Consider the following 23,894-nt stretch of genomic DNA (forward strand, 5'->3'; position numbering starts at 1 on the left):
TGTGGTTGTTGACGAAAAACACGAGGCCTGGGAGATCTGCTTAACTCCAGTGCAGGTCAAAAACTAGCCTTCGGGTATGCTAGCGTGCCAGTTGATTTGATCCTGCAATCAAAAAGAAATAAAGACAAAGAAACCGCGGTTAAACTTATAAATGATAGCTGATCGGCTAAGGGCCGATGACATATCATTTATCTTTGAGCCGATGTCATATATGTATCGATCGGCAGTCATGAATAAATAAGAAAGAACTAAATCTACTCGATCGGCTGTAGATATTAACAATATATACTCCTTATATCGATATATACTTAAATCAAGTGATTGGGATAGATCGGTCGCCATGCCGAGACAGTATAAATCACTTAGATCGAAATATATATTAATAATGGGACTATATATGTTCATAGCATAGCCGATCAGATAGATCTAGCATGTATCGGCTAGTACTCCGATACCACTCTATACTAAGATATTAAAGCAAGTAGAATATACCAAACAAAAGTATAATATACTTAAATGCAACAAGATCTCAACGTAAAGGGCAGATTTAACATGTCAATAAAGCACATAAAACAAATATAGCTAAATCAGGTAAGATCGGCTGAAACTCCGATAATACCCTAATCGGCTGAAGCATCTAGGTCCCCGTTGTTAATTTTAGTAATTAATGACAAACGCTAATTGTGGACTAACCGTTGCTATGGAGATAATATTTTAAGTTAGGTCCACGTCATGTGTGCGCATGGATGACTATTGATGGATTAAAATTGACGGCGCAAAGCAAAGAGAAAGAAGACAGTAAAACTAGTGCTTTAATTTAGAATTGATCGAGGTGTAGGGTGATCAAATTTGCTAGTTTACTTTTTAGTTTCGCCGTACTATTAAGAGGGGTAATGACCTAGCAAAGAGATGATTTTAATTGCCACATTAGGTCATTATGCATTTAGACTTGTGCTCGCTTTTCATCACACACACAATCACTTGGGATTTCACTGGTTTCGGCCTGACTAGGGGCAGTCAGACCGGCCACATAGTGGCGGTTTGACCGGCATGCCCTGGCTGGTCTGACCGTCCGCAAGACGGCGATCTGACCGGCGCATAAGGCCGGTCTGACCGGTGGCACATGAGCGGTCAGACCGGCCCCCTAGAGGCCGGGATGGTGCTGCTCGGGATGGCCGATACATAGCCGTATTCGGTCAGACCGAGCTGATGGCGGTCTGACCGAGCCAAGGCCGGTCTGACCGCCCACTCAACGCCGGTCTGATCGGCCAGTCCGATGGGACCCTCTGACAGTGTTACAACGGCTAGTTTTCTAGTCGTTGCAGAGTACCACGGTCTGACCGGCCACATACCTTCGGTTAGACCGGCAGAGCACAAAGTTAGGGGATTTCATCCCCAACGGCTAGTTTTGGTTGGTGGGAGTATAAATACTCCCCCTCCAGCAGCAAGGGGGCTCTCTTGGCACCCAATTCAATTGCATACACCCCTTGCACCTCTCTCACACCCACTTGAGCTTTGTGTTCATCCATCTAGTGTGTTAGGGGGTTAATTAGCCAAGAGTCAAGTACGTTGCTTCCATTTGTAGAGCTAGTGTGGCACTTGATTGATCATCTCCACGCCGGGTCATTGCTTGTTACTCTTGGAGGTTGCCGCCTCCTAGACGGCTTGTGGAGGAGTTGCCCGGTGACCTCTCCGAGAAGATTGTAGAGGAGGCCCGGCGTCGGTTTGTGAGTGGTTTGGAGTTCACCACCTTCGGAGTGAAGGAAGAACTACCCTATTGATCGAGGCTTGGGTAGTCCTCTCCATGGGCCGACTCCCGCCTTGCCCATCCCTTGACGAAGGGGGCGTGCGGTGGCTTCATGGTTGAGCGGTGGAGTTTGGCTCGCCTCAACGGGGAGTAGGAAACCGGCGAGTTTCCGAACCTCGGTGAAAAATCTCTTGTCTCCTTGTCTCATTTGATTGTCGCATTTACATTTGTGCAATTTACATTTCTAGAGACATACTTGAGATCATATCACCCTAGGATTGCTAAACATTGACATAGGAGTGTGATTTACTTTCCTAGAGATATAATTGAGCCACTATCACCCTAGATTTGCAAAACATAACTTAGTTGCTTAGTTAGAGTTCACCCTCACCAAGCCTAGCAACTTAGGTTAGTTTTGATTAGGTGTCATTTAGTTTTAAATCGCCTATTCACCCCCCTCTAGTCGACATCTCGATCCTACATCGGCAACCAAGAAGCAGGCTAGAGATTGAGATTCTAATCACGACTCATAAGATCAAACAACTGATGTAGCTATAAGTATGAAAAGAAGAACAATATCTAGATAATCAAGCCATTGGAAGTTTCATAGAGTGGTAGATATTGTATATAATCTAAGTCAACATTGATATTTAACCTAATCGGCTGCCCTCTATTGATAGATGTTAGTCGATTGTAGGTTAGATAGCAATATTGCCAGAGATTATATGAGATATATGATAACTCGACGAATTACATAAATAATATTAGAGTATCATAAAGATGGAAGCACTAATCCCGAGAACGCAAGCCGTCATAACAAGTTTTACCTCTTGTTGAAGATCGAAACCGATGCAGCTCAACCCGAAAGTAAGAACCCGTCGAAATAAACCTAAAGCAAAAGGGTGGCGATGCGCCGAGATTGTATTGAACGTGTGTGTTGTTTGATTACATGGGGTTCGGGGTCTATTTATACCCGAGAATTACAAACTATGTCCATACCGGACACGACTCTTATCTCTAACAAACTATAAGATACCATAAGTCTTTGCGACAGACTTTTGCCCAAACATATCTCTAAGGAAACTACATAAAATATCCTAATTAATAGATACAATTGCCTTAGGACTCTATCCATGCGTGGCAATCATCTTGAAGCATATCAACTCAACCCGATGTCGCACACCAAATCGTATTGTCAGAATCGGCTGTATCGGCTTACCCAGTCTGACTCGGACTCAGCTGATTCTGATCGTAGTCGATTTGGACTCCAGCCGACTCTTACTCTGTTCCCGAATCGATCTCCGACTTCGATTTCGCCTCGATCTAATCTTCATTTCCGATGCTGATATTGCCAAATTTGGTTGTTAATAGTGGTTTTACACATATAATCTGAAATACTATTTTAATCTCATTCTTGCAACTAATAATAGGATTAATCAAATCCTACAATATCTCGTATGGTCAACTCTAGACAAAACATATATTAGCTATCAAGACGCACATAAAACAATATATACGATATGATTATTTTTCATGGAATCGGATGTTTTCTTTTCCTTGAATCTGACATTTTTTTTTGCATTGCACAGTGCCGAATCAGATTTTATTTATAAGCGCAAGCTTTTTTTCGCGTTGGGTCGATAATTCTTTTTAGAGCGGTTTTTTATAAACAACTTTTTTTTCTCACGTGGAGTCGAACGGTTTTTTCGATCCGCTTTTTCTCATGTGGAATCAGACTTTTTTTATTTGTTTTTATATAAAACTATTTTTATCTTACGTTGAGTCAGACATTTTTTTCGGACCGGTGTTTTTTCTGCTCGTGTTGAGTCAGGTGATTTTTCCGAACCGATTATCTTATAAATGGCATTTTTCTCACTTTTGGATCTTTTTTTCCTTTTTTTTTATAGATGATGGAAACTTGCCCGTGCATTGCAACGGGTAAAGAACGCACGGGTAAAGGTTTTTTTCAGTAGTATAATAACTATTCGGAGTTGAGGACCCTTCACCTGACATGCCTCTCCTAGCTTCCAAATACAGTCTTGTATATGTATGATGGCATAGCCGATCATCCCTATTAAATATACCCAACCTCTAAAAATTTATTGAGGTCTTTTGATCCACTTGATCTCCTATTTTCATTTTTTTTCCAAAATCAAAGCGAATCTGCAATAGGATAAAAAAGAAAAAAATAATAGGATAAAAAAGAAAAAATATCGTCGGTCGGCCATCATTGATAATAGTTAAACGGCCGGCAAATTAAAGACAAATTGAAAAGGGAAATCATGTAGCAAAGGATGTGGAAGGAACAGATTTTCTAATTAATTAGAGGAGAAAATATATGGATATTTATAGAATTTAGGGTGGACCTTTTTTTTGGACGGACTTTTTTTTAACGGACGAGAAGTCTTTTTTTTTTGGGAGTCGGGCGTTATTTTATTAGGGGAGTTGGACATCTTTTTTCCACGTACGAGAAGTCCTTTTTTTAAGAGTCCAGCGCTTTCTTTTATTAGGGGAGTCGGACATTCTTTTTTTTTCCTTTTATTTTAAGACAAAAATTTTTGTCGCCCTTTTTATTTTATACGGACGGTGGAAACATCTTTTATTTTTTATTTTTTATAAGTAGTAGAGATAGAGATAGAGATAACTAATTATTATTCTTTTAATGGTAACGATATATTCGTCGACAATCAGATATTTGATGATGACTTTATCTACCTTAAGATATATCGATGAGTCTTTAGATATATTTATAGGGGTAGGATGTGTTTTCTAAAATATACAAAATATTATTATTTGAATTTACTTTTATACGATGATAATATTGTTGCTATAAAACTAAAGATTACTATGTTTGAAGACCGTATAGAGTTTGAACGTGTAGAGGCATAGAGGGAGCAGTCATGGAGCATTCGGGATTTGGGGCTTGGTGGATATTCCAGGGAATAAACAGGAGGAAGAGGAGGGCCCTTTTGTTTTTGGCCTTTAAATAAAATAATAAAAAAAAGCGGTGGTGACGAGACGACGCAGAGAGAGAGAGAGAGAGAGAGGAGGCGAAAGAAAACAAAAACAAAAGAAAGAGAAATTGGGAGGTGAGGTTAACTAGGTTGAGGTTGGGCGAGAGAGGGAGGAAGGGAGGCGGCGCCGGCACCCCCCTCCCCGTCCCCGGCCGCCGCGCCCCCCCCCCCCCAAGCTTCCCTCCCTCCCTTCCGCAATCTCTCCTCTCCTCTTGGCGACAGCTACCAGGTAAATCTCTCTCCTTCCTTCCTTGTGCCTGCCTGCCTGGTAAGCGTCGACGACTTCCCCCTCCATCCATGATCCATGGATTCAATTCGATTCTCCTTCATCCTGCCTTGCACATGCACCCCCCTGCTATAGCCTACAGATCGATCGATGATTTGTTTTCCTTCAATTAATTGCGACGACCAAGGGGGCGAATTGATTTCCTTCCAGCTTTCCTGGAACAAGTTCCTTTCTCCGAGTCAGAGTCAAAGCACCCTTGTTGTTCTTTCTTCCTTCCTTCTTCTACGCATCTCATTCTCCCTCCCTCTAATGCTGCGTGAAGGGAAAGCAGGAGCTCCTCCTTTCTTGCTTGCCGTGTCACCTCTAGTCTCCTCTTGTGAATTTGTGACGACGCCTCCTTCCTTTATTGTTTCTTTGTTGCAAAAGAAAAAGAAAGGCGTTTCTTCGGTTTCGTTTTTACTACCGTCCCATCAATTTCTGACTAACTGCCTTCTTCCCTTGTCTGACGAGTTGGATTTCTCGATTGCAGGAAACAAGGAAGGAGCAACGCAACAGTGGGAGGGATTAATTAAGCTTACCGGGCTTGGCTGTCAATTTGACCTCTCCAATTCCACCTCCACAGGTAAAAATAACTTATTTTGACCCTTCCGACAAAGACATCATCATCAACCCATTTTTTTTCTTTCTTCTCTGCTGAGATTATTGCGAGATTTGGTCAATTGGGACACAAATAATGTGCCTATCATACTTGTTCAATTGCCTACGCCACGCATATGCTTTTATTAGTATTTCCAACCGAATCCTATTCAATTCAATTTTTGCAAACCGCGTGTTATGACCGGATCGGACTGACAGCTAACTCTGGTTGTTCCTTTCCTCTCCTCCTATGAAACAGGGTAGGGCAACACGAGGCCGGAGACTAAACAACAATCTGATTATTCACAACAACTTCTCTCCTCTCCATGATGGCTTCGCTCCACCGCCCCCTCTCTGCCATGGCAGTTGCCGCCTTTGCCGCCGTCTCCTCCCTTGAGCTGCCTGACAGGCTGTCTCACCACAAGTTGCCTGACACAACCGTGGATGCCGAAGCTGTCGTCTCGATTCCAGCCAGCAGGCCCGATGTATCAGCAGCACCTTCTGCTTCTGCCATGTCTCGCCTGCACTTCCTGCCACGCAATCTGCAGACTTCGCACCCGGCTAAGGCGCCTCCTGCATCTTTGCCTGTCATCCACACGGTTTACCACTATGCAAAGTTTGCCAAATACTACTCGGAAGAGGAGGCAGTGACGACTGCGATGCCATCCTCGTCATCGCCGGATGTTCTGTACCTCTGGCATCTGCCGGACCCTAAGGTCTGCGGTGACTCACATGGCAAGTCTCAGACAGTGGTGGTTCTGCTCGGGTGGTTGGGCTCGAGGCAGAAGCACCTCAAGAGATATGCCGATTGGTATACCTCCAGGGGTTACCATGCAGTGACCTTCACCCTCCCCATGTCTGACATTGTTAGCTACAATGTTGGAGGGAAGGCTGAGAAGAATGTAGAGATGCTCTCAGAACATCTCGCTGATTGGGTTAGCGAGGAGGATGGGAAGAAGATTGTTTTCCACACCTTCAGTAACACTGGCTGGCTTTGGTATTAATTATGCTCTTCCTCTCGTTAACAATTAGCATTCATTCTGAGATTTCGGGCTTAATTTTTTTTATATCTGTTGCTTCAGCTATGGGGTGATACTGGAGAATTTACAGAGGCAGGATCCTTCTGCAATGGACAAAATTAAGGGCTGCGTAGTGGACTCAGCGCCTGTTGCTGTCCCTGATTCTCAGGTATATTAGAACACGTAACTTTATTGGAACAAAAGTAGGGTTTGCTATTTAATTGCATGGTTCAAAGAACTCATCGTGAGCATTCGAGATGATTTTATGCTTCTTGAACTGTTGGCTAATTGTCTCTTTGTGCGCACCTGTGTTGCATTGTTGTGTCAAATGGACGTGCTTCATTATTATTTCATTCTTTCACATTTGCAGTTACTTTGCCATGTTTTGTTGGAACACAGGTTTGGGCTTCAGGCTTCTCAGCTGCTATCATGAAAAAACACAGCGTAGCGGCAAAAGGAGTGAAACCAAATGATGCAAGGCCCGATGTCCTAGTTGTGGAGTCTAACAAGGATCATCCCAAGCCAGCAGTTAGCGAGGCCATTCTACTTTCAGCGCTGGAGAAGTTGTTCGATGTTGTTTTAAACTACCCAGCCATCAATAGGTAAACATCTCAGCCATGTTCACAAGTAGTCATTAGCATTTTGAGAAAAGTTGGGTCTTATCTCTGTGCCTTTTATTCCATCCAATCCAACTGTTGTGGTCTGTCTCTGTCTGGTCACACCACAATTGTGCATTGTTTGATTGATGCTTAGAAAAATTGGTCCATAAAGTGTATGACTTTGATTGAATCTCAGTTAAGTATAGAAGATAGATGCAGGCCGTTGACAATAACAAATAACTGATTGATAAGCAACTTTACTTTTGGTTTTAACAACAGGAAGTTGTCGGGTGTGATGGAGCTATTGTCGTCGAAGCAGCCAAAATGCCCACAGCTGTACATATACAGCTCTGCTGACAGGGTAATCCCGGCCAAGTCGGTGGAGTCGTTCGTGGAGAGTCAACGGCGAGCCGGGCATGAGGTGAGAGCATGCGACTTTGTGTCGTCGCCTCATGTCGACCACTACCGGAGCAATCCAGAGCTGTATACCTCTCAGCTCACTGAATTCATGGAGGACTGCGTGTTGGCCCGCTGCCAGGCGAAGGAGGAGGAGGAGGAGGTCACCAACTAACTAAGATGATGATGGTGGTGATGTGCAACTGCCATAAAATAGAGATAGGCATACATACCAACTGTTATTTTCATTCATTCTTCACTGGCGCTCAATTGCAAAGAGAAAAATAGGTGCCAGGAGAGGAGTATTACTAGTACTTTTTTTTAGACAGGAGAGCGAGTACACTACTGTTTTCTTTCGTCTCGTCTCATACTCTCATTGGTGGGATTGACTTTCAATCAATTGTAAACACGTTGCTAGAAGAAAACAAAAAGGAAAATGGTGGTTACTGACTCATTGGTCTATCTGTTTATCACTTGTTCCTTCCACTGTAGGATTATACTCCTTTGGCACAGCACGACATGCTAGTACTAATTTTGTGATGCAATGAATTGTCAGGTCTGCTGTTTCTTTTACGGACCGAAACTTGTTATTAATGTAGTTTTTCCCCTTATATATAGAGTGTAATGTCGACAAGAGGAGAAAAAACAAGAAAGGAAGATGTGTGTCGTTTTACGAATGCGTTTTACGAATGCACGCTTTTTAAACTGTCGACAACGCAAAAAAGGATTTGTCTTGTTTTTTGTATGCATGTTTTTCAAACAACGAGACGGTACATTTTTATTTTAAAATATATATATATAAAGGTTAATTTAAAAAATCAAATTAACTTTTTTTAAAATTTAAAATAATTAATAATTAATTAGACGTTAATGACTCATCTTTATCTTCCCGATCTTTTACTTTCCTCTTCTCAAAGCTCTGCTCAGAGGTGATTGATTCAACAGAAATTCAGCAAAGCAAATTCATGCGTACATACATATAGGAATAAGTTCACTTTAGGTCCCTTTACTTGACAGCATTTTCGACCTTGAACTGCAATACAAAAACAACGAGTCCCTCAACTATCACAACTGGTGCAATATAGGTCCTAAGACAGTTTAAACTGAGGTTTAAGCTAACATGGTGTCTACGTGGCTAATTTGACTCAGTCTTCATCTGATGTGACACATGAAGCAAAATTTAACAATTTAAAAATAAAAACAAAATATGTGGGCCTATATGTCAGTCAAACAATAAGATTAAAAAATAGTGGGACCCACGTTTCAGTGCGGCCCACTTCCTCCACCTCATTCTCTCTCTCCTCTATCTCCCCCAGGCGGTGGCACTTTCCTTCCCCTTCTCCTCTCTTCCTCCCCGGATGCGGCTGGTGGTGATTGCTGTGGGCAATTAGCGAAGAGGGGCTCCGGTGGACCTAAGTGGTAGAAGAGGAGAGGGGGTCATAGCTGTCTTCGGTGAAGTAGGAGGATACGACAGAGGCAACGGAAAAGGGCCAGTTGGGCCACCTCGTCGTCAAGCTTGCGCTGCGCCACCTTGTCGCAATGTCGCCAAGGTCAAACTACGATTCCAGATTCAAGGGAGTGAGCATCTTCGCTAATGTCGACTCTCCAACATCTCTCCCCAAATCCTTGTCTCTTTTCCTTCAAAACAAGACGGCTTGACAGTGTTGCTCCTCCTCCATCCGCCAAGCCATCGAAGTTGAAGTGGCAAGCCGTCGTTGCCGGTCATAGTGACGTTGTTCCACATGACGGGCTTTGGGCTATTGGCGCAAACAATCTCCTCAGGGCTAGTGGACACGTTGATGAGGGAGCAGCTGAGGAAGAGGAGGCCAGGCGGAGCTCGCATAGGAGAAATGAGGTACGGCGGAGACCGAATCGTAGCAGTGGTGACCGAATTGGAGAAAGAGTGGCTCCTCTCTTCTTCCTCCTTATTGTTTCCTCTGCCTCTACAAGTTATGAGGAGGCGCTTTTGTGGCGCACGGGACTGGATGGTGCGCGTGTGGCACCACATCCACGCCCATCCGGAGGTCGCGTTCTGGGAGCACCACACCAGCACCCCTTCTCTGCAACGGGCTGGAGCGGCTCAGTTTCACAACCCGCGCAGACACTGGCATCGGTGTCATCGTCGACTTTGGCTCTGGCCTACTCCCCTTCGTCACCCTCCTCATTGACATGGAGTTATGGACACCCTTCCCGCATCCTCCCTTCCCACCCCGCTCGTCGGCCTCCCTACTAACTTCAGCTTGCCAGCGGAGGGAGGAGATAGAGGTAGAGAGGGTGGCATTTTTATCTTTTTGTTTAACCGATATATGGGCCTCAATATATTTTATTTCAATTTTCTAGTTTTCAATTTTGCTCTTTTTTTATCGAGCTATCATGTAAGTGTCACGTCAATGTGACGTGGGACAAAGACCTAATCAAAGAAGTCATGTAGGTGTCAAAACCAGGGATAATATTGCCGGGGAACTTTGTTTGCACTTAAGTTGGGTGATGTGTTGTATCCGGTTTTACGGTTCAGGGACCAAATCGAGGTATTCAAAGTGAACTTATTTTCCATACGTATACACATGGAGAGCAGTATATCGGAGCAGCCGGCCCATGAAGGTATTGGGCCGAAACGTTGCCTTCCCTTGTCTCTTTCTTCCTTCTTCCCGGGGGGCCGACGACTCCTCTCCGAACAACGCCGCCGCCACCGCCGCCGCCGCCGCCGGTGGCCAAGTGCTCGCCCGCCCATCTGTCTCCATCTCTCCCCATCCTTTACTTTTCCAGTTGCTGCTAGCTCTCTGTCCAAGAAAAGAAAAACCAAAACCACCCACCACAGCGGCAGCGAGCGACGCATCGGGGCGGAAGGAAGCGGCGCGAATCGACGGAAGGAGGCAGCGCGCTTCCTCTGTAACGACTGCGCTGCGCATCGGCGGCGTGTCTCGGCAGCGGCGCGCGCATTGGCGTCGCAGTTCCCCTTTCTCATCCAAAGCTTGATTCCCCAAATCAAATCCAGGTCAATCTTCTCTCTAATCTTTGATGTTCGATCTACATCCTTATTCTGCTTTTGATAGCAATTAGTCTCAATTAGAAATTGCTTTGATTTTTTAGATGAAGAGGATAGAACTTTAAAATAATTCTACCAAGTCCAGTCTAGTGAGTCCACTCCAACCCAGAAACATCACAAACAATTTGTAACTTACTTGCATCATTTCAGCAATGAAATATTTAATGTGGTACTTGATGAAATTATTGTTGATTTAAACAATCGCTTTGCTGAAAGGTCTACTCGGCTATTGAGATGCATTACTTGTCTTGATCCAAGGAATTCTTTTACCAATTATGATGAAGATAAGCTCATTGAACTTGCTAAGATATATGCGGCAGACTATTTTGAATATGATTGTATAGTCTTCAGAGATCAACTTGACACATTTATCTGTGATGTAAGTAATCTGATTTGGATTTCTCAAGCTGCTCTGACCAAGATCAACCTTTCTGTGAGCCTGTGAAGATGGTTAAAAGTAATAGACACACGGTTTTTCCATTGTTATATCGCTTAATTGAATTAGCCTTAATTTTGCCCGTTGCTACGGCAATGGTAGAAAGAGCCTTCTCAGCTATGAACATTATTAAAACTGAGCTGCAGAACAAGATGAATGATTAATGGATGAATCACTTACATATGTAATATTATTTTCTGGATTCAACTTCAGGTTCTCTACGTAGTACTGTTAATGAATAGTGAAAATTACGAGGATATGTTGCGTTAGGTATTGTACTTTTACTGTACTTCGTTGTATGATTAGAAATCGTATTTCAGTCTTGCATTTTTTTTTTCAGCACTCGCACTGTACTTCAGTGTATGAATTGTCATGGATAGTTTTAGCCTTCAATTTGAGCCCTAGGCATGAAGAGATCCTGGCTCCGCCACTGAAGGACGACGAGGGGCAACCGGCATGAGGGACGTCGGCACACCAGCAGACCGTGACCACAGCAGCTCAGGCTCAGCCTCAACCTCAGCTCAGGTGAAAAGTTTCCCCATCCTCCATTTCTCCACTCCAACCCCTCCCATATACTAGTACTGTTTCTCATTATTGATTGGGAATGTAGGGTCTCAATTCTATACTCTACATGAATGATTCTCTCACACCAAATCAAATACTAGCACATCATACCAACCAAATACAGCAAACATATTATGTCTGTCAGGCTATCTCATCCATTTTCTCTCCAAAAAGAAACAAGATGAGATTGCCGATGCTGCTTCCTCTTCTCCCTAACCTAACCTGCATAATTCAGATATCAATATTGCATGTCTGCAGGGATTTATTTTCTTTCTATTCTGTTTTCAATTTACTTTATATTATCTCTACGATTGAACTATTTATTTATCGGTACTCCACTGCTTTTGATCTGTGTTTCTGTGAACCTCTTTATATATGAATTTAATTAACTTTGAATACTCAGGCTAAAAAACCTGCGTCTACCAACGCTGAAGAGCCATCATCTCCTACTCGTGGCGGGCAGCAACAAGACTCACGACGGCTCCGGACCCTCTCCGACCCCGAGCTTGTATGTTCCTCTCTTTTGCCACTGCCTTTCATTCTTTTTCCGGTTTCTCATCTCCGATTGAGGGGCTGCTCAATCGCAGGATTTGCTCATCACCTTGAAGGATTTGGCCATGGTATGCACGGAAAATGCCAGCCTCGCTGTGCTTGGTCACGACTATGATCTTCCCACGCTGCGTGCTCTTGGTATTTCTTATTCTTGTTTATCCTCTTTATCTATCTCGCATTGCTTGCTGATCCATGTTGGGTCGATTGTTTTATTTAATTTCCAGGGATTGTTTTGCTGGAAACTTTGAAAGAACGACTTAAGGAAACCTCAATTGATCCAAGTGTTTTTGATAGACTGGCTCTCTTAAGTGATTCTGATGCGTATTTTCCCAGCATTGCGAGTGACTCTGAGTCTGAGGGAGTCAGATCCAAGACGCCAATGGGTGCCAATGGAAAAAGGAAGCAGACGCAGGCTGGGTATGCCTTGTTCCTTCTCCCATATATTTTGTTCGTCTTGTTGTTGCTTAGGAACAGAAGAGCATCACCCTAGCATGCGTTTTTGTATTACAGACCCCAAGCTGCGCTCGATCGCTTTGCCCCTAATCAGTCTAAGTCAGATTTAGCATCCTCCCTCCGATGATACCCATCCATTTTTCAGTTGATACTTAGTCCTTTAAAATCTACAGACCAGTGCTATTCTTGGTTTCTTGTCAATGTGATATGTATGTGAGGTTACAGTTCATTTTCGTTCATAATTGCAGGTGGCTCAGCGAGGAAGGTAGAAAGAAAAGAACACCGGCGAGTCAAAGATAGCAGTGAGCAAGCATAGATAGACCATGATTATTCCTGGTAGGTTAGCACTTAGCACTGGAGATTTGGTGTTAAAACTTGCAATGCGATTGGTGTTTCTGTCTGGCTGGTGGCTCGCAAATGTAGAAGACATGGTGTCACAACTGGAGTACATGGAAATTGAAATGTTTCATGGCAGCCAACTGATCCATCCTTCCAATGTAGGCAAGCAACTCGGCTGAGCATTTCCATCTTGCACTGAATCAAACTAACCACCACAACAAAGCTTGCACGCAATTTCCATGTACTCCAGTTTCTGAGTAACCACCAGTTGCATCGCATGTCACGAATGTCAGCAAATGCTCAGCTGATCACATTACTATTACTATCCGAATGCATACCGAGTTTGAAAGGAGCAAATTATGACATGGTGCGATAACTAAACAAGAATTGCCATACATATATTTGAGTATACTCCAAGGGACCCAGGGAACGCAAGAATCATCTACAAACTGGAATCGTTTCATCTTATATGAGTTCTACAATGATGTACTAGTACATAAATTCAGCTTCGCGTAGAAAGTATAGTTTTGGCTTATATTAACTTTCTCAAAGAATCAAAGAAAGTATAGTTTTGGCTTATATTAACTTTCTCAAAGAATCAAAACTACACGATGTGTTTATTCAGCTGGTCCGTGGCAAAGTCCTCAAAATCTCTGAAAACTAGTTGTAGCTGACCTTATTCAGTTAGAATTACACCCTTTTAGGTGCCAAAAATACGCTGGAATGTCCAAGGTGCCGCAGCAAACGATACATTGAACAAATCTGAGAAAAAAAGTCGATTACATTACAGATTCAACAAATATCATGCCTAGCGATGCGAGACTCCAAATCTTTTGGCCCACCCAGCCGGCCAGCTTGCTGCTTTTGGTCAATACACTTAAAGATCAAACAAAAAAACCTCTCCAATTCCTAAGTTTTTTTTTAAAAAAAAATCACCAAACCAACCATTTTTGCAAACTATAGTAGCATACATGTACTGATATACATGTATGTCTTCGGCAGGTCCTAGCTAATGGCCTTGAAAACCAGTAGTAGGATGAAAATGCGGCAACCAACCCCATAGTCAATAGTCATAGCTAATGTCTGACTGACTTGCATCAATTAGGCTGTGTTTAGTTCCACGCCAAAATTGTAAGTTTGAAGAAATTGAAACGATGTGACAGAAAAGTTGAAAGTTTGTGTGTGTAGAAAAGTTCGATGTGACGGAAAGTTGGAAGTTTAAAGAAAAAAGTTGAAATCTAAACAGGGCCTTAGTCGAATATGTCAACACAACACAACACAACCGATCGACTCAAGTTAAGTTTTACTACAATCAGCCAATCAATGCTTGAGAACCGCCACCATCTTAACCCGGAACAGAAGGGCTTTCTTTTACAACGCTGCCTTTGGAGCCATTCCCAGTGCCTTGAGGATAAACGCATAAGTAAACGCATCTTCTCGTAGTTTCTCAAACCTGCAAGCATCCAACAGTCACTCATTTTGTTGGATCTTATTCCTTTGGTGAACACAAAGTGCGAAAATGACAGCATCTAAAGCTTACCTTCCCGATTTTGAGAAGTGCCCAGCACCAAGTTCGCACTTGAATAACAGAAGATTGTCATCCGTTTTCAGTTCCCTTAGCTTTGCGACATATTTCGCCGGTTCCGAGTACATCACACGAGGATCTGGTTCGTACAAACTAGTTAACTGTGCAGATACATCAATTAACCAGTCAACAGAAACTCAAAATGGAAAGACCACCTACCATTTAAGCCAGCAGTGACAAGGATGTTAGGGTACCCTTGTGCTTTTAACTGCAAAAATGGATAGATATAATAGTGTACAAGAAATAACATAAACAAATAGCAACACGTAGCCACCATTCCAATTCACATGTTCAGAGTCTCTACATAATGATTCCATTCTAGTAATCGCGATTTCTATGTCTGGACAAGTAAAGTAGATGGTCCGTACTGTCCTAATTTCTTGATATACTCAGCACCAAAACATCCACCGTAAATAGCATATATAAGCTTAATCCAGTAAATCTGTGCAAGAAAGCATAACAATCAGCACTTACGTTATCAACGGGAGAATATGATTTCATATAGTAGTAGTATTCTTCTTTCCTTGGATCACCCCACTCCTGCACCGAAGGACAAGAAGATGAGTTGTCGAGACTCAGAACAGAGAGAAGATAAACTAGAATAAAACATGAGCACTGAAATGGGAATAACAAGATTTTGGACATCCATATGGGCCAGCGCCCTTTTTTTAACCTGCATTCCAAGCAATCTTGGTTGACCCCATCCTTCTGACTATCAAACAAAGGTTCATACATGGTTTATTTCAGTCAGTTCAATGTGAGCACATGCAAAGTCGACTGAGCACCATACAGGCAAAATGCAGGCCCACCCTAACCCAAGTTCAATGGTTGAATGGATATCACTTGTTGATGTAGCTAGATGGTCAAGCATTCTAGTTCAGTTTGTACTCAGCTACTGGTAACAGACATATGTAGCTTACCTATTTAGTAAAAAAATAAGGCAACGTTTTTAAGCAGGCATGATTCAGGAGTGCCAGCCTGCCAGGCAATGAGCCTTTGCCAAAAGGTCACAATCCCTACATCTTATTTATGCTAATGCACAAAATGACAAAAAGACACTGAACATGGAAATAAAAGTTAGCATAAATGCATAAGAACTGAGGATGGATACCTCCCACTCCGATGTAGTCAACGGGATAGTTGGATCAAGCATAGTGGTAAGAACATCAACAAAAGGGACTCCAGCAACAGCTGCCTTGAATAAATCAGGCCTCATATTTAGGACAGCACCCATCAATAGGCCACCTGCACTTCTTCCGTTGATGCAAAGCTTTTCCTTGGAACAGTACTTGTTTTCTATCAAGTGCTCAGCACAAGCAATGAAATCAGTGAATGTGTTTCTCTTATTCAACAGCTTCCCATCCTCATACCACTTACGTCCCATTTCACCACCTCCACGAATATGAGCTATCACATATATAAAGCCCCTATCAACTAGAGAGAATCTCGATCTCCCAAAACTCGGATCTATACATATCTGTTGGCATAAGAATGTGAAAATAAAAGGTGTGGTTAGCATAATGAAACAGAACAAAGTCTCTACTTCTTGCTGGAACTTCGAATCTGTTAATAGCCCCCAATGCAAGTTGCAAACTTTGAAGTAAAGTGGAAACGTTTTATCAGCTGTTGAATATTGCCAGAAGTAAAATGAATAAAAAACATCACAAATACTACCTCCGTCCCAAAATATAAGGGATCGGGATGGAGGTAGTAGCATTGATAACACAAGTATGAACCATGGTTCCACATGAGCAGAAGAAAAGTTCATACAAATTTATGTTTGTCAAATGAACACATAAACTTTCTAAATGAATGTTCGCGTCCTAGATGGCATTTTCAAAATAGGTATTTGCATACAACCTTTCTAACTGGTATATCCTTGATGAAACAATGTTGACATAAACAACAGACTGCTCTGTTCAAGATATACAAGATGCAGATTTTGTCTCTTGTTTCTTTGAAAAAAAAGGAAAAAAGATTCACTTACCTCGTAGGAGCCATAGCCATATAGCAGCATTGGGTCTGAGCCATCAAGATTCACCCGATCTTTTCTGTATAGAATGGTCATGGGTATTTGAGTGCCATCAGAAGCGGCAGCCCATTTTCTTTCTGTTACATAGTTTGATGCATCAAATCCACCTAAAACCTAAAAAAATATTTAAAATCTCAAGTCAGAAAGAGTTCGTAGAAGTGCCTCTCTAATCTCAAATAATTAGCAGAGGCTCATAAAAGCACCCTTCTACTGATAGCTCAATAAGTAGATATGCTGGTCAGAGTGAAATAGATACCGAACAAAACCCTGTCCCCATCTGCCCCGCCGCTCCGTGGGCCGATGCAGGCTATGCATAACCATGGTATCATAATCCAAACCCAATAACAAATCCCTAGATTACTCATTCGCTCATTCCACTCTCTACCATTGCAGTACCGTCCTCCTAGCCGGCTTGCTGCATCCGTTGCTGTACCGTCTTCCTAGCCGGCTCGCTGCATCCGTTGCTGTACCGTCCTCCTAGCCGACTCGCTGCATCGTCTGCCACCAGCCATGATGCCCTCATCCTGAAGCACGGCAGCTGCGAGGTGCCCGTCCTCGAGCATGACGAACACTCTGCCCTTGCCCTCAATCAAGGCAGCCACACCATGAAGACTCTGAGCCTCACTGCAGCAGGACTTCACACTGTTAATGGCATCCATCTTCGAGTACAGGGGCAGAGAAAATCCATACGAAGCACTAGTACATTGCCTCCTCGTCAATCTATTCCCCCCACATAGTCAACTCCACTCAGTTCTTTGATCTGTGACTTGTGAACATATATATTTGGTTATTTCAGAATTTTGTGCATTGACACTTTCATATATGGCTTGCAATCTGTTCTTGAAATCGGTTTTGTACTTTCATATGGCTAGCAACGTTGAATTTTTTATTGCTTTCACTGATTTCGGATAAATTTTGTTTTCGCTTACTAGTTTGCATCATAAACCAAGATGTGATTTGTTTTTTGGTGAGTAGCCCCATGGCGACCCGTTTCTCCTGGCTGGTGCTGGGGAACAGGGCATTTTTAGGTGTCAGGGGACAGAGGTGGGAGCTGTGCCCCCTGCCAGGGACAGTCCCATTACCATCCCTAATACTGGTGTTACTGCACATAAAATAGTGCTTGCACACGTGATAATTGTGCAAATTATAGTTCGTGTTAATAAAAACAAAAAAACACTGATGAAAACTTCTTATGATCAGCACCTCATTCTGATCATGAAAATCGTATCAGTAAATTTCTCACAATTAGTTATTTCTTTCATAATTTTTACGAGCATTAGGTTTGCTAGAACAAAATGGCAGTGTATACTGTTAGTGTACTACAGATCATCATCAACTATACCGTTAGAAGTAATCGATGTTCGTTGTGCTTTAAGCAACGGTGACAAACAGAGTGGAATTTAAGAAACAGGTGCACAATACATGCCTAACATGACTAACCTATTTTCAGGAACATACCTTGTTAATAAACAATGCCAACATATTAATTAGTTTGTTCAAAATAACAGAAAACTACTTAAAGCAGTGCGACTGATATCTTACAGTATCAATCTTCTTCAGCACAGACACTCCTGAATCCATGTCATAGTCGAAAACCGAGGGTGGGGTCCTCATTGAGCTATAATGGAACCGAACAACAGATGAACCAAACTGTGATTGCTCAGGTTCCACGTCATATGCTGGATCAACAAAATCAATCTCCCGACCTCCCTGAAGTTGCCCAATTGGCTCTCCAGTGGCTGGTAGGCGATACGCAGTAACTTTCGGTAGACCATTTTGACGTTCATATACAGCAATATGATTCTCAAAGAGCTGGAAACTCTGTATTTTCACACTGGAAAGAGTTTTATAAGTTTTTAATGCAGCTGTAGTATGCAGCCCTAATACACAACAGACCCATTGGTAAGAGAGCAAAGTACAAGAAAATATGCAGAATAATTTAAGTGAACAAGCAATGGTTGTGTAAAAGTTGTCCATTAGGCACTCTATCAGATGCAGCAAATTACATTTCTATATTGATAACATAGTTAAATTATTAAAAGTGCTTTCAGAGTGTACTTCTATCAGATGCAGTACAATACATTTCTATCTCGATTACATAATTTTAAATTCTTTTAAAAACAATTAGAGTGTACTAGATAAAACACCCTGGAATTTTATTGCAAGAATTTCAAACTTCTAGCAAGATTCCTTAAACAAACAAACATAAATTCTATATAATTTCATCAGAATTCTTCTTGATCAGTGAACTTCCAAATAGAAAAAGATCTATGTAGTGGCCGTGAGCTATCCTTGCAGTTTCGGTGTTCATACAGAAAAGTCAGTTCTCTTATTTGAAATCCTGTCAGAAAATCAAGGCTAGTACAATCATATGTTTGCTTGTGAATTGTGATATACTGATATGAATTTGAAGACTTATGTGATATGTCTTATCTCTTATGCTATTGCTAGCCCCTTTCTGAGTTGGATGGATGATGTCAAGTGAACAACTGTTATAATCCATCATTTCTGTATCGGCCCCAAATTAGCAAATGACAAATAAATAAAAATAATATAGATCAAATCACCTCAAGAATGGAGTTTCCACAATATATAAAATGTTCAAGAATGTGCTAGGCACTAGAGGGTCAGCAGGGCAATTGCCTAGGGGCACCTAGGACTAACTCGACTAGTGAATTCCAAGTAATCAGGAAGCATATTACATAAAAATTAGACAATTGAACACTAAAAAAGCAGAAGAGCCCCCAAGGCAGGTTAGCCACCTAAGCACCATCTAATGCCTAACTGCGATAACTAGGCGGCATCTAGGGCCTACTTTTTAGAACACCGTACACATTTTTTGTGTACTAGCTATATCTGAACATGTTCCATCAACCAAAAATATAATCTTAGAAGCTTAAATGACAATTAGACTACCTTTCTCTGTGTGGTAGCAAGACAGTGGTCTCAGCTACATTATCCAATGGGCAAGCAATCAACTCAGAGTTGTAGAATTCCTCACTTCTCCTCTTAATATAGAAATGGTTTCCACGATGACTGGCTGTTGTATCAATACCATAAACACAAGGAGTTAAAACCACAAGCTCCTTGCTTTGTTTGGATATATCCAAGTAGAATATAAAGCTTGTGTTTTTGCTTCCAGATTCAACAAACAAATACTGCTTGCTTTCAGAAGTTTGGAGGCCAAGTGAAAACATGTCATCTTTTTCATGATACAAACAAATATCATCTGACTGATTAGACTCTAACATGTGCAACCATACCTGCAAAAGGCCACACAATAAAGGGATCAAGTCAACATAAATATAAAACACAGTGCAAAAAAAGGAAAGGAACAGTTGTCAGCCTTGATGGTAGTACCAACATTTGGTACTGTAACAACAAGAGAGTCTCTACAGACTTTGGCATAAATGAATAGTCTGAACAGATCACTAGCATATCTTGAACAGGGATTGCAAATAGAAATCCTAGGAGAAATATCTAAGAAGAAGGGCAGATTCATTTTTCCTATAAAAAGAAGTAAAATAAAATATTTTAGCATGAAAGGCGAAACAATTCGCACAGTTGTGCAATGAATAGCTTGAGAGAGCAATGATGACCTGGGTAGTAGCACTAATATGATAATGAAACGAAGACTTCTAAAAATTATTTCTAGAGAAATGCAATTTGTTAGTGAACTGACGATATTTCGCACAGTTGTGCAATGAATAGCTTGAGAGAGCAATGACGACCTGGGTAGTAGCACTAATATGATAATGAAACGAAGACTTCTAAAAATTATTTCTAGAGAAATGCAATTTGTTAGTGAACTGACGATATTTCCTTATTTTTATTATGTTCCCTTGTATATACACCTTGTACCAAGACAAATGTCATGTAGGGGTGAGAAGAAGAGCTCACACACTTTATCTGGGCGGAGAATGGTGTCCATTGTTATGTAAACAAGGTGGTCATCACCAGCCCACTCAATGTCAGAAGTAATTCCTTCAAGTGGTTGGCCAACAAATTTTCCACTCTCCGCATCAATAACATAAACAGTGTAAATTTCATCACCTTTAGTGTCTTGTGCATAAGCAACTAGCTTACCATTAGGACTGACCTGAAATGAATATAAGAGAGGTTGTAGAGGCACATGCATAGGAGGAGTAATGAGTCTCTTACACACAAGAGGAGGAAGATATACCTTGAAAGCCCCAATGCTATAGTAGTCATGGCCCTCGGCCTTTACATTCTCATCCAAAATAATATGCTCATGAGGAGCATTGGGTCCTGTGGGCATGACATCATAGACTGTAACAGGAGCATCAGTTGGCACGAGACGCCTGCAGTGTTGCACATACTCCTTGCCAGTCAGTGTTCTGTTATAGTAGTAATACTGGCCTTTGCGAAGAGGCGCTCCTATATCATCTTCCTTGATTCTTGCTCTAATTTCAGCATATATTTCATCCTCGAGGTTCTTGACATCTAAAGAGAGTCACTGGTGGTCAGCACAAAAGTCACCACAAGAGAGAGAAACAGAAAATATAATGAACCCATACATCCATCCATCTCCCTCCTGATAACTATTTTACACCCACAACTATTCTGTACCCTCCTCCCTCCCTGGACTGCACATCTCCCTCCCAATCTCACGTTGCTCGAGCGCACCCGGGCCCGCCTCTCCCTCCCGATCGCCCCGCGAGCGCGCACGGCCGGCCCACCTCTCCTGCGCGCGCTTCCGCCTCTCCCCCGATATGCCTGGCGGGCCCGCCTCTCCCTCCCGAGCCCACTTCCCTCTCCTCCGATCCCGTGCGCCTTTCCCCTGATCCCTCCCTCAATCACGCACACTCCCCTCTCTCACGACCTCTCTGTCCCTCCCATTCCAAGATTATTTTCTATTGGGAGAGAAAAAACAAATTAAAAATTTGCATCCAAGGGAATTGACCTTCAACTCAAGTCCACTAGCACTAACCTATTATGATCACTTCTGCTAGATGATTGTTAGTGAAATTTTAACTCCTCCATTCATACGGTACGTGCTAATCGCTGTAATATTTGACACAACATGTAGTAACTACACTGTGATGGTTGTTATTGTACACTTCAAACCATGTTACTGCACTATCGCATATCTGTAGTAGACTCAACTATAGTAACATCACCATGTGAATTATATATTATTGCCGCAACATGAGACACACTGCCATTTAATCCCCGTGTGCACCAACTAACAAGTCCTAAACTATAGTATTTACTCTCACACGTTACCGCCAATTATACTACTACTATGTGTTACTACAACCCCGTAGTAACATAGTGAAATAAATAAAGTAACAATATAACTAGTGTGCAGTAACAAAGTAAATGTAATCCTGGTCTCTCTCCCCCTCACGGTCAATCTGCTCTCTCCTCTCTCGATCTCTCTCTTCCCATGAAAACCAGCCTCCCTCCCTCTCCTGAAGAAAACCAGAGCTTCCCTCCATCTACATACTCCCCTCTCTTTTCGCAGTAACGCTATCATAGAATTGTAGTAACACGCTCAGTTAGTACAAAATGTATAGGTTGTTATTGTGTTCAAGCACTAGTGTTACTGCACAATTTTCACAAGATGGATGATGCGTCCACTTAGGGGTTTGACCTTGATTGAACATGATTTGATTAGTTTTAAGTAAGGTGGTTGGTTGTCTGATATCCATGTTCTTATTCCCGTCCCATTCCCTACGTGGGTCTACCATCGTGCTCCCAATGTTTCCGATCCGAGCACACGCACGCCCATCCCCTTCCCTCCCCCACCTCACATAGGCGCACCCCTGATCGCACCTCGTCCTCCTATAGAAAACCATCCGCTGGTTTTTCTCCCATGGAAAGTTGTTGGTTGTTACCATCAAGAAATTGCCGAAACTTATAGTCCTTACTACTGCACTCTTGCAAACACAACCGACAGTAGAAACAACCAAGATGGGATTGTAGCAAGTCAGCAGGCGGGTTGACCAAGAAGCGACCAGCGTTTGACTGAGGGGGTACTCAATAGCTAGCTGCTATTCTATATAAAATCCTTGGTAGTACTTATCAAAATGCAGCAAGCGCAGTGTGTAGAAGATTGAAATTTGGGAGTGAAAGCAACAGCGGCTAAGGAGGAGGAAGATTGATCGATCTAGCAGGATATGATTAGGTACTCGAAAACTAGTAAGGGAGGGGATTGGAAGCATACCAGACATGATGGTGGCGGTGTAGAGATTCTCGGCACGGAGGTGGGCGAGGACGTCGGGGTGGGAGCGGGAGTCGTCGCGGAGCCAGTAGTAGTTGTCCACGCGGACGTCGCCGTGCTGGGCGAGTTCCCGCGGCACCTTCCTGGCCACCGGCGGCGTGGCGGCCATGGCGAAGGCGGCCCGCCGCGAATGTGGGAGGACAAGTGCAGTTGCAGTTGCACGGCGGCTGAAGAGAAGCGGCGCGGAGGCGTGGAGTTGGATCGCGATGCGGCCGAGGTGCATAGTGTCGTCTCGTGTCCTACGACTTTTTTTATTATTATATTATTATTTACTCCACCCACCCTAACTGGGCTGGGCTGAGCTGAGCTGGGCCAATCTGTAGTCCACTTTGACTCCCTTAACTAGTGGCCGATTCTGATCTGATCTGTCTCCTGAAACTGCAATATCGGACATTTCGACCGTCCCTCAACTATTAAAACTGTGTAGTTTAACTCCCTCGGCGGTTTTGGAGGACTGACGTGGCAATTTGACTTGGTCCAACCTGTTGAGTCATCCTACATGTCAGCGCAACTTCTTCTTTCTCCTCTCTTCTCCCTTTCTTTCCTCTTTACTTTATGTGGCGTGGAGAGGCCAACGTGACCCCATGCTGCCGCCATAGCGAGCAGACGATGGGTCGATGGCAGGCTCGTACGGACCCGTCGTCGGCGATGACACTCCCTACCACTGTCACACGGCTGCCCCTCTCCCCAACGAGCTTGAACTCAAGAAAATACTGCAGTGACAGCTATGAGTTGTGAGGATGATGGTTGCTGCCTCTTCCTTGGTCGGATTTGCTCGGAGGTGGCCAAGAGGGCGGTGCAACCACGACCCTAGGGTGGTGGCCGCCACTGAGGTAGAGCTCGTGCAGCCGTGGAGGTAGGCCCTCTTGGACCCCTTCCAGAAGCTTCCAAAAAGGGTCCATGAGGGCCGCTGCCGCGTGTAATGGCCGACGAGGCGAAGGCGAAGGGTAATACGATCTTCTCAGCCAGCCGCTTTTTAGGAGGTGGCGCGACACTTCACCAA

At 43.0% G+C, this 23,894-nt stretch overlaps 3 protein-coding genes across 6 annotated transcripts; 2 read left to right on the forward strand and 1 right to left on the reverse strand.

The window, feature by feature from the left end:
- The first annotated feature begins 4,815 nt into the window (after positions 1-4,815).
- LOC4342146 (uncharacterized) lies at positions 4,816-8,091 on the forward strand. Its single transcript, XM_015788788.3, has 6 exons — positions 4,816-4,990; positions 5,517-5,609; positions 5,883-6,620; positions 6,706-6,811; positions 7,042-7,244; positions 7,521-8,091. Exons 3-6 carry the CDS (start codon positions 5,950-5,952, stop codon positions 7,810-7,812), a joined length of 1,272 nt encoding a protein of 423 aa, XP_015644274.1. The 5' UTR covers positions 4,816-4,990; positions 5,517-5,609; positions 5,883-5,949; the 3' UTR covers positions 7,813-8,091.
- Positions 8,092-10,243: 2,152 nt separating this feature from the next.
- Positions 10,244-13,384, forward strand: LOC4342147 (uncharacterized). Of its 4 annotated transcripts, none has more exons than XM_015787507.3 (6): positions 10,244-10,632; positions 10,728-11,644; positions 12,087-12,191; positions 12,271-12,373; positions 12,460-12,652; positions 12,937-13,384. In XM_015787507.3, the coding sequence occupies exons 2-6, from the start codon at positions 11,576-11,578 to the stop codon at positions 12,986-12,988; spliced, it is 522 nt and encodes a 173-aa protein (XP_015642993.1). In that variant the 5' UTR covers positions 10,244-10,632; positions 10,728-11,575; the 3' UTR covers positions 12,989-13,384. The 4 variants fall into 4 exon arrangements, with proteins under 4 accessions (XP_015642993.1, XP_015642994.1, XP_025882181.1 ...); XM_015787508.3 differs by having other exon boundaries at positions 11,460-11,644; XM_026026396.2 differs by having other exon boundaries at positions 11,460-11,644; positions 12,569-12,652.
- A 716-nt stretch (positions 13,385-14,100) lies between these two features.
- On the reverse strand, positions 14,101-23,125 carry LOC4342148 (uncharacterized). Its single transcript, XM_015787503.3, has 11 exons — positions 22,835-23,125; positions 20,828-21,108; positions 20,549-20,743; positions 19,561-19,907; positions 18,187-18,478; positions 16,600-16,758; positions 15,724-16,089; positions 15,087-15,152; positions 14,772-14,820; positions 14,568-14,691; positions 14,101-14,480 (listed from the first exon to the last, which is right to left on the reverse strand). The coding sequence occupies exons 1-11, from the start codon at positions 23,112-23,114 to the stop codon at positions 14,399-14,401; spliced, it is 2,241 nt and encodes a 746-aa protein (XP_015642989.1). The 5' UTR covers positions 23,115-23,125; the 3' UTR covers positions 14,101-14,398.
- Positions 23,126-23,894: the final 769 nt, after the last annotated feature.

The sequence above is a fragment of the Oryza sativa genome, chromosome 6 (assembly GCF_034140825.1).
Source record: "Oryza sativa Japonica Group chromosome 6, ASM3414082v1".
Lineage (NCBI taxonomy): Eukaryota > Viridiplantae > Streptophyta > Magnoliopsida > Poales > Poaceae > Oryza > Oryza sativa.

Excerpts from the sequence above, each read along its gene's own strand:
- LOC4342146 (XM_015788788.3), top strand. The coding sequence starts at position 5,950 with ATGATGGCTTCGCTCCACCGCCCCCTCTCTGCCATGGCAGTTGCCGCC. Across the intron at positions 6,812-7,041 it reads TTGCTGTCCCTGATTCTCAG|GTTTGGGCTTCAGGCTTCTC; the intron begins GTATATTAGAAC and ends GTTGGAACACAG. Across the intron at positions 7,245-7,520 it reads AACTACCCAGCCATCAATAG|GAAGTTGTCGGGTGTGATGG; the intron begins GTAAACATCTCA and ends TTTTAACAACAG.
- LOC4342147 (XM_015787507.3), top strand. The coding sequence starts at position 11,576 with ATGAGGGACGTCGGCACACCAGCAGACCGTGACCACAGCAGCTCAGGC. Across the intron at positions 12,192-12,270 it reads CCCTCTCCGACCCCGAGCTT|GATTTGCTCATCACCTTGAA; the intron begins GTATGTTCCTCT and ends GCTCAATCGCAG. Across the intron at positions 12,653-12,936 it reads AGGAAGCAGACGCAGGCTGG|GTGGCTCAGCGAGGAAGGTA; the intron begins GTATGCCTTGTT and ends TCATAATTGCAG.
- LOC4342148 (XM_015787503.3), bottom strand. The coding sequence starts at position 23,114 with ATGCACCTCGGCCGCATCGCGATCCAACTCCACGCCTCCGCGCCGCTT. Across the intron at positions 15,153-15,723 it reads TGACTACATCGGAGTGGGAG|GAGTGGGGTGATCCAAGGAA; the intron begins GTATCCATCCTC and ends CCTTCGGTGCAG. Across the intron at positions 14,481-14,567 it reads CACTTCTCAAAATCGGGAAG|GTTTGAGAAACTACGAGAAG; the intron begins GTAAGCTTTAGA and ends GGATGCTTGCAG.